Source organism: Myotis yumanensis, unplaced genomic scaffold, assembly GCF_028538775.1.
Source record: "Myotis yumanensis isolate MYYU_CA2020_CCGP unplaced genomic scaffold, mMyoYum1.0.hap1 SCAF_1, whole genome shotgun sequence".
Classification (NCBI taxonomy): domain Eukaryota; kingdom Metazoa; phylum Chordata; class Mammalia; order Chiroptera; family Vespertilionidae; genus Myotis; species Myotis yumanensis.
In genome coordinates, this window is record NW_027223752.1 from 142,342,124 (window position 1) to 142,354,135 (window position 12,012).

The following is a 12,012-nucleotide window of genomic DNA, read 5'->3' on the forward strand; positions in this document are numbered from 1 at the left end:
TTTAAGAACCCATTGTGGCCCTCGAGTCAAAAAGTTTGCCCACCCCTGGTCTAAGGTTTGGTGATGCTTGGGTCATGTTGTATTTTCCATTTCCACACTTATTGATCTTATCGCCATTTCACACCATTACCTAGTTGGGGAATAGAATGGTTACTAGCATAATAGGTTACTACAGTGGCTATCTGCAGTCAATAAGTTTGTTATTCCCATGGACTTGCTTCCTTTGTGTATCAGTATATAATTTATTTCTCCAATATGGCAATATTGAATTTATTGCCCAAGCAGGGACATTTGAGAGCAAAGTGAGAGGTATTAATTATTATACTAGGATGACAAGCATAAACTGAGGCAATTGTGGGCCAACACAGATGTGTGGTCACCATATCTATGAAGATTTTCTATGCCAGTGAAATTTGTCTCTTATGAACTAGGGGGAGATGGGAAGATTTCTGATCAAGTTCATAGCCAAGAATTTGAAACTCATAAGCACATTTAAGAGGTCAATTATATATTTTGAATTTTGCATATTTCTGCATCCCACCAATTGACTTAGATGAACTTGGAGGTGGCCTATAGGTGGCACAGTTCATAGAGGACCAAGGAAATAGACCAGAGGATTTTCTGGATGTCCACGGAGACAGTCACAGCTAGGTCATAGGTGCTTAGGATTATGTAAAGACACCAGAAGAGACTCTCCTTTGAGGAGTAAGTTTTTATCAACAGTATTCTATAAACTCTTGTAGCCTGAGATGAGAAAATAAAAACATATCTAGAAGCAATAGATTTCCACTTAGATATATGGGTAAATGGCATTTCTTTGTCATATTGATTCAACATTAAGTAATGTGCCCCATTTTTCATTATTATACTATAGTTAATTCACTTGTTTTTATTTTTTTTGGGGGGGGGAATCCACTTGAGGGAGAAAATAATATTTGCTTGCAAAGAAAAAATATCTTACATTATGTATCCATTATGTGATTATTTAAACAAGAATAGCTCTGAGGTCTAAACATTTGATTTACTTGTAGAGATAATGCAGTGGCATTGTTATTTACAAAGTGCACTTTAGTGTTTTAGAGTTGACATGTTAGTGATGAAATATCTGGTCATGAAACAAGGCATTCCTATTTATAGAAACTTGAAAATCCTTTGATTAAGATATAGTGAGTTTATTCAAAATACTTGTCAAATGATCATATTATTTAAAATTGAAAATAATGTCGATGAGCCACACATATAATAATGAAGTATTTTTAATAAAGAGACAGAATGTCTGGTTTAGGGAGGTTTCAAAGTATAAGCTTTGACATCAGATAGTTCAATGTGTGGATATTCCATTTACTAAAACCATAGGCAAGAGGCATACTGCTGAAGTTCCATTTTTCTTTTTGGGGGAATAATTACACTTACTGTGTAAGGTATTTGTGAAGATAATAATATATGCAAAATACCTGGCACATACTTGGATGTCAGTGGTAACATGTCTGTTGTTACTGTTATTAAAACAATATAGTATTATGATCATAGGGAGCTTGTGAAAAATAGATGTTTTCTGACCAAAATTTATTTTGTTCTCCCTTCTGCTATTGTAAAAAATGCATCTGTATAAAGAGAAATATATGAAAATATTTTAAAATTAATTGTATTAATTTATTCTCCAATCTGCTAAGATTCTTATTTTAGGAAATAAACACATAACTAATTTTTCAAAAGCACAAATCAACTTGTTTGAATTTCTAGTTTACTGCCCAGCCCTCTGAAACTTAATTTTTTCTTAGTAATATATTGACAAAACTAGGAAAAATGCTTATGAAGCTTATCCCAAATCCTGACTTGCCCTAGCACTAGTATTTTTGTGATAAATAAAGGAACTTAAAAGTATTTTTGAACTTTTATTTGTGTATTAAGAGGGAAAAACAACAGAGTTTGGAATATCTAATTTACCTGCAATTCCAAATTGGTTAGCTTTTTCGTTTTGTTTTTGTGAAACTGTTAAAATAGAATGTAGAAAAAATACTAAGGTCCTGAACTCAAGTTCTTTAGGTGCCCAGAATTAATTTAAATTCCAACTTTTTCAGTGGATATTTTTTACTACCATCTCAGCAGGTGAATTAGTTACTTCCCGAAAATCTGTAGAGTTTCACCTTGCATCATCCTATATAATAAAAGCCTAATATGCTAAGTGTCCAGTTGGCCAGTCAACCAATCAAAGTGTAATCCTATCTAATAAAAGAGAAACATGGTAATTAGTGTACAACCGCTACCCTTCCCATTGGCTAATCAGGGCGATATGCAAATTAACTGCCAGCCAAGATGGCGGCCAGCAGCCAGGCAGCTGGAAGCGAACATGAGGCTTGCTTGCTTCATTGACAGAGGACTCCAATGTTCCCCGCCTGCCTTGCCGGCCTCTGAGCTTGCAGTTTGAAACATTGTAACAAATATAGAAGCTAAACAAAACCCCAGGAACCAGCTTTCAGAAGGCCCAGATCTCAGAACTGGAGTTGAAACAGTGTTTCGATTATAGAACCCAAACAAACCAGATACCTGCTTTCAGCAGCCGAGGCCTCAGAGCTGGAACCAAGCCTCAGAGCTAAAACTGGCCCAGAATAAAAAAAGAAAAAAGAAAAAAAGGAGCGGTTGGGAGTTTCAGTCACCCACCAGCCTGAAAACAGCCCTCAGCCCCTCAGCCAGACTGGCCAGGCACCCCAGTGGGGACCCCCACCCTGAAGGGTGTGTGACCAGCTGCAAACAGCCATCATCCCCTCATCCAGGCTGGCCAGGCACTCCAGTGGGGACCCCCACCCTGATCAAGTACACCCTTCAGGGCAAACCAGCCAGCCCCCACCCACGCACCAGACCTCTATCCTATATAGTAAAAGGGTAATATGCCTCCCAGCACCAGGATCAGCAGAGCTGCGAGGCCTCCCGGCACCGGGATCAGCATGAAAGGGGGCAGCGCCCAAACCTCTTGATCGCCCTGCTGCTCTGTGTGTGACAGGGGGCGGGGCCACAACCTCCCTATCCACCCTGTCTGTTCTTGACAGAGGAAGGCGCCCAACCCCCTGATCAGCCCTGCTCTGTGCCTGAGAGGGGGGAGCTCCCCAACCCCCTGATCGGCCCTGCTCTGTGGGTGATAGAGGGCGGCGCCGCAACCCCCCTCCCCTCACGGGCCCTGCTCTGTGTGTGATGGGGTAGAGCCATAACCTCCCCATCGGCCCTGCCCTGAGTGTGACAGTGGCGGTGCCCCAACCCCCTGATCCGCCCTGCTCTGTGTGTGACAGAGGGCGGTGCCCCAACTCCCCTATCAGCCCTACTCTGTGAGTGATGGGGGGAGCTCCTCAACCCCCTGGTGGGCCCTGCTCTGTGTGTGACAGGGGGGAGCTCCCCAACCCCCTGATGGGCCCTGCTCTGTGTGTGACAGGGGGGAGCTCCCCAAACCCCCTGATTGGCCCTGCTCTGTGCGTGACAGGGGGGAGCTCCCCAACCCCCCTCCACGGGCCTTGCTCTGTGCGTGACAGGGGGCAGCGCCCCAACCCCTGATTGGCCCTGCTCTGTGCGTGACAGGGGGTGGTGCCGCAACCTCCCCATCGACCCTGCCTTGAGTGTGACTAGGGGCGGTGCCCCAACCCCTCAATCAGCCCTACCCTGAGCGTGACTGAGGGTGGCATCGCAACCTCCCAATCCGCCCTGCTCTGTGCATGACAGGGGGTGGTGCCCCAACTCCCCAATCGGCCCTGCTCTAAGCCCATCCTGGGGCTGCACCTAGGGATTGGGCCTGCCCTCTGCCACCCAGGAGCAGACCTAAGCCAGCAGGTCGTTATCTCCTGAGGGGTCCCAGACTGCGAGAGGGCACAGGCTGGGCTGGGGGACCCCCCTCTCCTCCCCGAGTGCTCAAATTTTTGTGCACCGGGCCTCTAGTCCTATCTAATAATAGACAAACATGGTAATTGACCATACCTTCACTATGCCTCCCATTGGCTAATCAGCGAGATATGCAAATTAACCATCAACAAAGATGACGGTTAATTTGCATACATAGGTGCGAAGCGGCGGAGCGAAGACTGAATGCAGCTCTGGCTGGAGCAGTGAAGGCTTGAAGGCGCCTCTGGCTGGAGTGAAGGCCTGGGTCCCGGGTGCCAGAGGAAAACCGGTGCCAGCAGCCAGGGGGAGGGAAGGCCTATTTCATGAATCTTTTCGTGCAACAGGCCTCTAGTATGCTAATGATATCCTAAGACTGACCACCAGGGGGCAGACAGTCAACTGGTCAACCAGTCGCTATGACGTGCATTTACTACCAGGGGGAAGATGCTCCTACTGGTGAGCTTGCTGCTGGGGTCTGGCTGATCAGGATTGAGCTAGACGGGCCAGACATGCTTTGGAGCCAACCTCCCATGTCCCTCCCCAGCCCCCATCATGCACCAGTGGAGTCCCTTGGTCTGGCCTGCACCCTCTTGCAATCTGAGACCCCTTGGGGGATGTCAGAGAGCCGGTTTCAGCCCGATCCCGCAGGGCAGGCCGAGGGACCTCACTGGTGCACAGATTCATGCACTGGGCCTCTAGTTAAATATAATGGAGATGGCCAACCAGGATCTAAGCTGCCAGACTTGTAGATAGAAGAATATAGACAGGGGATGCCTTACACAGCACATGGGAAACCTTGTGAAATTGGAAAGTAAAACTATCCTGATAAGCAGAAAACATTCTTTACGAAGTAGAATGATTAATCTCACCTCCTAAGTTTATTGGCTAGTATAGGTCAACGTTTCCTTGTATGCTCCAACTTCATTTCTCCTTACCTATTTTCTGTTCCATGCATAACAGCCAATCATCTCATATGTGACTTTGAGTCTGGTTTCTGCGGCTGGGAGCCATTTCTCACAGAAAATTCACACTGGGAATTTGTGAAAGGATTGACCGGTGGAGAGAACCGTCTTCCTGAGGCTGATCACCCAGCAAACACAAATCATGGTAGGATGTTAAAAAAAAATTAGTTATCTTTCTTTCATGTTTGGAATGATGATACTGTGTATTTTCATTTCTTTCTTAATATTATATACATGGAACTTTGGTTAGTCTTGCTTTAAACTCTCCTGATCAACTTAATAGTTTGCAGTTAATTGAGTTTCTTGGAAGAAGCATTATTTTAATAATCAACATTTTGTTGCATTTTTTAAAAGGTTGGAATAAAGGCATAAGTAAGGGGGGTGGTTTCTGGTAATTTTCTCTTCTTGCCAGGAATTATGTACAGTAGGCTTGCCTTCCTTTTAGGACCAATCCAATTTTTTGCAAAACAGAAAGAAAAATAGCTTAATCTGCCTTCTGGGAGTTGAGAAAAGAGATTTAGCATTATCTATAAAATAAATCTGGAAATACTTGAATGAAAGTTAATCACTGAGGGTTTCTTTGTAAGAAACAATCTTACTTCTACCTCAGATATATTTTTAACCACCATTAACATTTTGACTTATCTACCTGGCTGGTGTGGTTCAGTGGTTGAGCATCGAACTATGAACCAGGAGGTCACAGTTTGATTCCTGGTCAGGGAACATGTCCAGTTGCAGGCTTAATCCACAGTGTGGAGAGTGTACAGGAGCTGGTCATCAGCTGATTGACGATTCCCTCTCATTATTGATGTTTCTATCTCTCTCCCTCTCTCTTCCTCTCTGAAATCAATAAAATATATTTAAAATTTTTTTTTACATATCCCCTTACAATAGAGCAACTATAACTACACATAGCATTCCATTAAAGATTTTTGAAACTTCTAGGAAAACAGAAGAGTTTTGTTCTATTTTTTTCTTTTGTTTAGATGCCATTGCTCAGATATATTAGTATACTATTAACTTTAAAATAACACAACTGAACTGTAGATCCACTTTAAGCTCATATAACCCCATTGGACATTATTTTACTTGTTTCTCTTTAAGATTTCCAAATAAGTATGCCAAAAGTAACAGTACTGGCCATATTTTTAAATTAGAACCACTGGAAATTGGGGTTGGTGGGGGAGGATATTAGGGTATGGGAGGGAAACTTTGGCCATCTGTCTGTTCTCCAAAACTACAAAACCAGCTCATTATTTGACAGTGGAGTAAGGTCTTAATTTTTGCTTTCGTGCCAATGAGTTTGATTTTTCTTAAAGATTTTTTGGCAGAGTGGATTAAACAAAGTTTAAAATAGAAAGGAGATTTAATTATTGGAACTATATATTCATAGTACATTTTCTCCTGCTCATGTAATGTTTTCTTTTCCTTTTCTCAAGCCAGTGATTGAGTACATACCATCTACTAGACTTAGGTGTGTGCAGATGGAAGCCATGGTCTCTGCCTTGAATAGGTCAGACTCTTATAACTGAAGCAGATAAGTAAAGATTTACAGTAAGACATTGTAAGTGTTTTATAGGGGATGGATGGTAACTCAAGTGGATTTAGATGCCTTATTTTAGAGGATTCCTGACATATGCACTGAAGATAAATGAAAAATACCCAGGAAGGCAGAAGTAGAATCAAGGAGAAATGGCAGAACCAATGAGAGATGGCAGGGAATGTGTTTTAATTAGAGGTAATGTCCTGAAAGAGGGTAGGAGATAGGTAGGTAGTTCTGGTTGAGAGATGTGCCTATTTGGACAAGGAATATAAACAAAACAGGAGAGGATGTAAGGGGATGACAGAGAATGCCTGTAAGTTTAAAATTTATCTGGAGGATAATGGTGACTCAATTAGTTATATTTAAGCCTCTGACCAATCAGATTTGTTCTAAAAGGCTATTCTTGCTGAGATAAGGGTAATGGAGAGCATGAAATACTGGGGTAAAAAAAAAAAGAATTGAAGTAACATCAATGAGAGATAATGTAGTCCTAAGCCAAGGAATGATTTATAAAAGGAAGCTTCTCACACTGTGTGTTGTGGCCTTATGACATCTACCATAGCAGGGTAGTGCACACACTAGCTGCCCGGAGTTAAGTAAGGGTGTTGATGCTGCACACATTTGCTAGTACCTGTGTGCTTCAGGATCTTAGCTGGCAAATAGGGGAAATAAAGTACCTTCCATGTAAAATTATTATAGGAATTAAAAGAAATATTACCTATTAAGGTTGTTTTTTTATAGTAAGAGCTCAATGAACAATAGATATTTGTTGTCCATTCTAACAGAAATAGTCAGAATACACCAGGTCTATGACAGTTAGAAAACACATTTATAAGTCACCTTCAGAGTCTTGCCATCTTTTACTTATCTCTTAATTATGGTTTATGCTAAAAAGATTATAAAAGGTCCCCTTTGTTAAATATTGAAAAATCTATTTTTGTTTTCCTGTGATATAAATAATGTTGAAAGATAACAAACTGATAAAACTGGGGGCAGCTTTTATAATTCAAAGTGTGAGGGACAAAGAAATTGTAGTCTTTATTTATTTATTTATTCATTCATTCATTCATTCATTCATTTATTCATTCCTCACCTGAGGATATTTTTCCATTGATTTTTAGAGAGAGTGGAAGAGTGACGGAAAGACAGAGAGAAATATCAGTGTGAGACAAACACATGGGTTGATTTCCTCCTGCATGGCCAGGAGGAGCCTGCAACAGAGATACATGCCCTTGACCGAAATGGAACCGGGGACCCTTTGGTATGCAGGCCAACGCTTTATCCTCTGAGCCAAACTGGCTAGGGCCAGTCTTTCTCTTTTTAGAAAGGACAAATCAAAAAAATATCTCAGTCACTGAGCCAACACTACACCTAAGATTGTGCTATCTAACCTTCAGGTAATCACTACAGTCTTCAATCACAATGAGGAGGAAAACAAAGCAGTACTGGAAGGGAAAGGAGAATGGAATGGAAGTTTCCTGGGAAATGCAGCAGGGTCAGTCTTACAGTTTCCATATCTAAGACCACTGACACTCCAGTGCATTATGTTCTCAGAGCTTTGTGTTTATGGATCACAGCTTTTAAAAAACTTTAATATCCAGTAATTTTCTTCATACACTCCCATATGTAATTTTACATAAAAGATGACTGGGTTGACACGATGTAGCTTATCTTTTTTGAGTAAAGCCTTGATTTTCATATCCTCCTTTTTTGGTTGGCTTCTACTTTTGCATTCCTAGCTTCTCTGTTAAACATCCAAACAGCCTGTATGCATGGTAAATATGTATAAGTATTTTTGAGATTATTTTACCAAAACTGAGATCATATTGTAACTACTGTCCTTATATTGTTTTCTTCATCATAGATAGCTCCTGGCAAATCCTCTAAGTCATCATCTCATGTTAAAGTATAATTTAAATGCAGTAAAATTCAACCTTTGTGGTGAATAGTTCACTGAGTCTGAATAAGCATATATAAGTGTGTAACCATCAGAAGATATAAAACAGTTATGTTACCCCCTCCAAAATTCTGCTATGCCACTTTGTAGTCTGATGTGATTTCTGTGCCTTCACCAAATGTAAATGGATTCATACAGTGTGTAACTTTTTGAGTCTAGCTTCTTTCAATCCAAGCCAAATGGATTTAAGATTCATCTATGTTGTTGATTGCAGTGGTAGTTCCTTTCTTTTTTACTGCTGAGTAGTCTCTCATTGTGTGGATCAACCACCACTTGCTGTTAACTCACCAGTTAAGGCACATTTGAGTTGTTTCCAAATGTTTGCTGATTAGGAATCCTATATAATAAAAGGCTAACATGCAAATAGCCGAACGATGGGACGACTGGTCACTATGATGCGCACTGACCACCAGGGGGCAGATGCTCAATGCGGGAGCTGCCCCTGGTGGTCAGTGCACTCCCACAGGGGGAGCGGCCGCTCAGCCAGAAGCTGGGCTCACAGCTGGCAGGAGCCTCTCCTGCCTCCTCAGCAGCGCCAAGAAGGAGCAGTGAGCTGAGCCATAAGGAGTGAGCAGGCAGGCGGTAAGGAGTGAGGGATCCTGGACTGCAAGAGGGCACAGGCTGGGCTGAGGGACAACCCCCCCACAGTGCATGAATTTCGTGCACGGGCCTCTAGTATATTATAAAATTTGCATATAGTTTTTTTGTCTTGAACGTAAGTTTTTATTTGACTTGAGAGCTCTGTCCAATGCCGATGTAGAATTAATGTTTTCTCTCTGGTTGGTGAGAAAAGCCTATCATTTTTGGCCATTTGTGAGCTTTGGGACATGCTGCAGCTGCCCCTTTCACATGTCCCCCCCTAGCCTCAAGTGGTTTCCTCACATTCACGCTTTGGTTAGTTCTCACCTGGGATTTGGCAGGGCGTAGTGGGGACCTTTCTGCAGATCTATGGAGTTCTCTCTGTTTGTAACCATCTCCTTCTTGGCACTCTGCCTTATAAACTCTAGCCACTTAAGTGTCCCCAAAATACCAACTCCATCTTTCAACTTGAAGAGGCCACTTTACCCCTCCTGGTTCCCTGCTTCCTACATGGCAGTGGATACTGTCTGGATGGTAAGCTGGGATGATTGTAAGGCTTAGCTCATGTGTTACCCCACATTAAGAGATCAATCTCTAGTGATCATGCATTTCCATTGTCCTACATTTGAAAACCGTTGTTTAATATATATATTTTTTTATTTTGCTAGCTTAGGACAGAGACTAAATCTGGAAGTAGAAGATGCCTAATTCATTTTGTTTGTTTTTTCATTTCTTTGAACTGGCTATGCCATTCCCCCTTTGATTGATGGTATTATAACAATGCTTTTAAAATTCATTCTTGTACATGTTATCTTACATAGGATGTTTTTAAAGTATTAGTTATCTGGGATTGAGACTTCTATATTTCCACTAAAATATATGTACTTATATTTTTAATAAATATTGATAGGTTACTTCCCCTACAGATTTTAATACTTAAATATTCACTAGAAATATAGGAGTGAATATTTCCATTTACCTACCATAAATAGGTATTTTGTTCTCTTAAAAATTTCCTGTTTCTGAGTGTAAAATCATTTCTTATGGGTGTAAATGGTTTTTATATGAAACCTTTATTTGTATTTCTTAGAAAAATGATCTTTTCATATATTTACAACTTCTCAATTTATATCTTCTTTAGTTTCTCTAAATAATACTTTATAGCTTTCAATGTATAAGGTTTTTTTATTTTGTTTTGTATTTTTTAAATTTAAATTCTTTATTGTTTAAATTGACCCCATTGACCTCTCCCCAGTGGCTCCCACCCCCAGCACATGCCCTCACCCCCCTGCTGTCTGTGTCCATTGGTTATGCTTAAATGCATGCATACAAATCCTTTGGTTGGTCTCTTACCCCACCCTCCCAACCGTTCCCTATCTTCCCTCTGAGGTTTGACGGTCTGTTCAATGCTTCTCTGTCTCTGGATCTATTTTTGTTCATCAGTTTATGTTGTTGATTATATCCCACAAATGAGTGAGATCATGTGATATTTATCTTTCTCCGACTGGCCTATTTCACTTAGCATAATGCTCTCCAGGTCCATCCATGCTGTTGCGAATGGTAAGAGTTCTTTTGTTTTTACAGCAGCGTAGTATTCCATTGTGTAGATGTACCACAGTTTTTCAATCCACTCATATGCTGATTCTTTATATGAAACCTTTATTTGTATTTCTTAGAAAAATCATCTTTTCAACTATTTTCAACTTCTCAATTTATTTATCTTCTTTAGTTTCTCTAAATAATATTTGTAGCTTTCAATGTATAAGTTTTAAAAATATTTTGCAAACAAACAAAAAACTGCAAAAAACAACAAAAATATTTTGCTAATGTTTGTGTTGGTTTTTGATATTTTTATTTCACCATTGCTTGTATTATAGAAATGCAATTTTAAATATTGACCTTATATCAAATGACCTTGTTAATTTTATTTATTATAGCAAATAGTATTTTTTATTTTATTGGTTCACAATTATTTTGTCTGTAAATAATGACAATTTAATTTTCTGCTTTCTAAATCTTAAGTCTTGTGTGTGTGTGTTTGTGTGTGTGTATTTCATTGAACTGGCTAGGATTTCTTGAAAAATGTTGAAGCCCCTGGGTCTGAGTTCAGAGTTTATATTCTTTTTACCTTTTATCTTCACATATAAATTTTAATATAATATTATTTATTTTTAAAATATTTGATTAAATTTTTTAGTATTGCATTTAGCTTCCAAATGAAATTTCACTAACAATATTTTTATATTGCTATCTTTCCATCTAAAAATATGTTATCTCTTTCTATTTATCAGAGGATTTATAGTCTCTTTCAAGGTTTTATAATGTTCTTCTTATGTTGGTCCCTTTCTTATTAAATTTATTTCTATGTATTTTGTGTTAATGTTATTGTGAAAACAATATGTATTATCATTTCTATATCTATACCTTATTGCTATAGTTAATAAAAATAACTTAAAATATTTGTTTTCACTTACCTTACCAAATTCTTTTATTAATACTTGTCATTATTTAAAAAATAGAATTCCTGGGAGCTTCTACTTTTACAATTATATTATTGGCAAAACATTAGAACTCTATTTTCTACTTTTCTGTTATATTTACTAAATATACTATTTCCTTGATGTCTACACTTACTAGTCTATAAGATAATATTAGTTTAAGATAATATTATCTAATACAATCTCTAATTAACATAAATCTCTATTTATTTTCTCATTTTAATTAAACTAGTTCTGTGTTTTGCCATTTAGGATATTGTTTAAATTGGGTTTGATTATTAGTCTTTATTTAATTGTTTTACTTTAATATTTCATTAAGTTATATTATTTGGAATGGCTGGTTTATCACAGTGTTTTCAATATTTGTTGAAATAAATCTATGATTTTACTTTTTAATTTGTTGGTCTAGCTGACTATGTTGATAGAGCTGCTAATTTAAACAAAATCTTCATTCTTGGAAAGCTCTGATTGATAAGGAAATAATAATAATTTATAATAATAACAATCATCATTATATTATTGTTTTATTCTCACCTGAGGATATGTTTATTAATTTTAGAGAGAAAAGAATATACATTCATCTGACTGGGGATTGAACCCACAATATTT

At 39.1% G+C, this 12,012-nt stretch overlaps 1 protein-coding gene across 1 annotated transcript in view; it reads left to right on the forward strand.

The window, feature by feature from the left end:
- MALRD1 (MAM and LDL receptor class A domain containing 1) overlaps positions 1–12,012 on the forward strand; it is a 597,781-nt gene that overhangs the window by 90,343 nt on the left and 495,426 nt on the right. Inside the window, exon 12 of the mRNA XM_070426883.1 lies at positions 4,825–4,971. Coding sequence (XP_070282984.1) covers positions 4,825–4,971 — 147 coding nt within the window. The remainder of the gene's footprint in view (positions 1–4,824; positions 4,972–12,012) is intronic.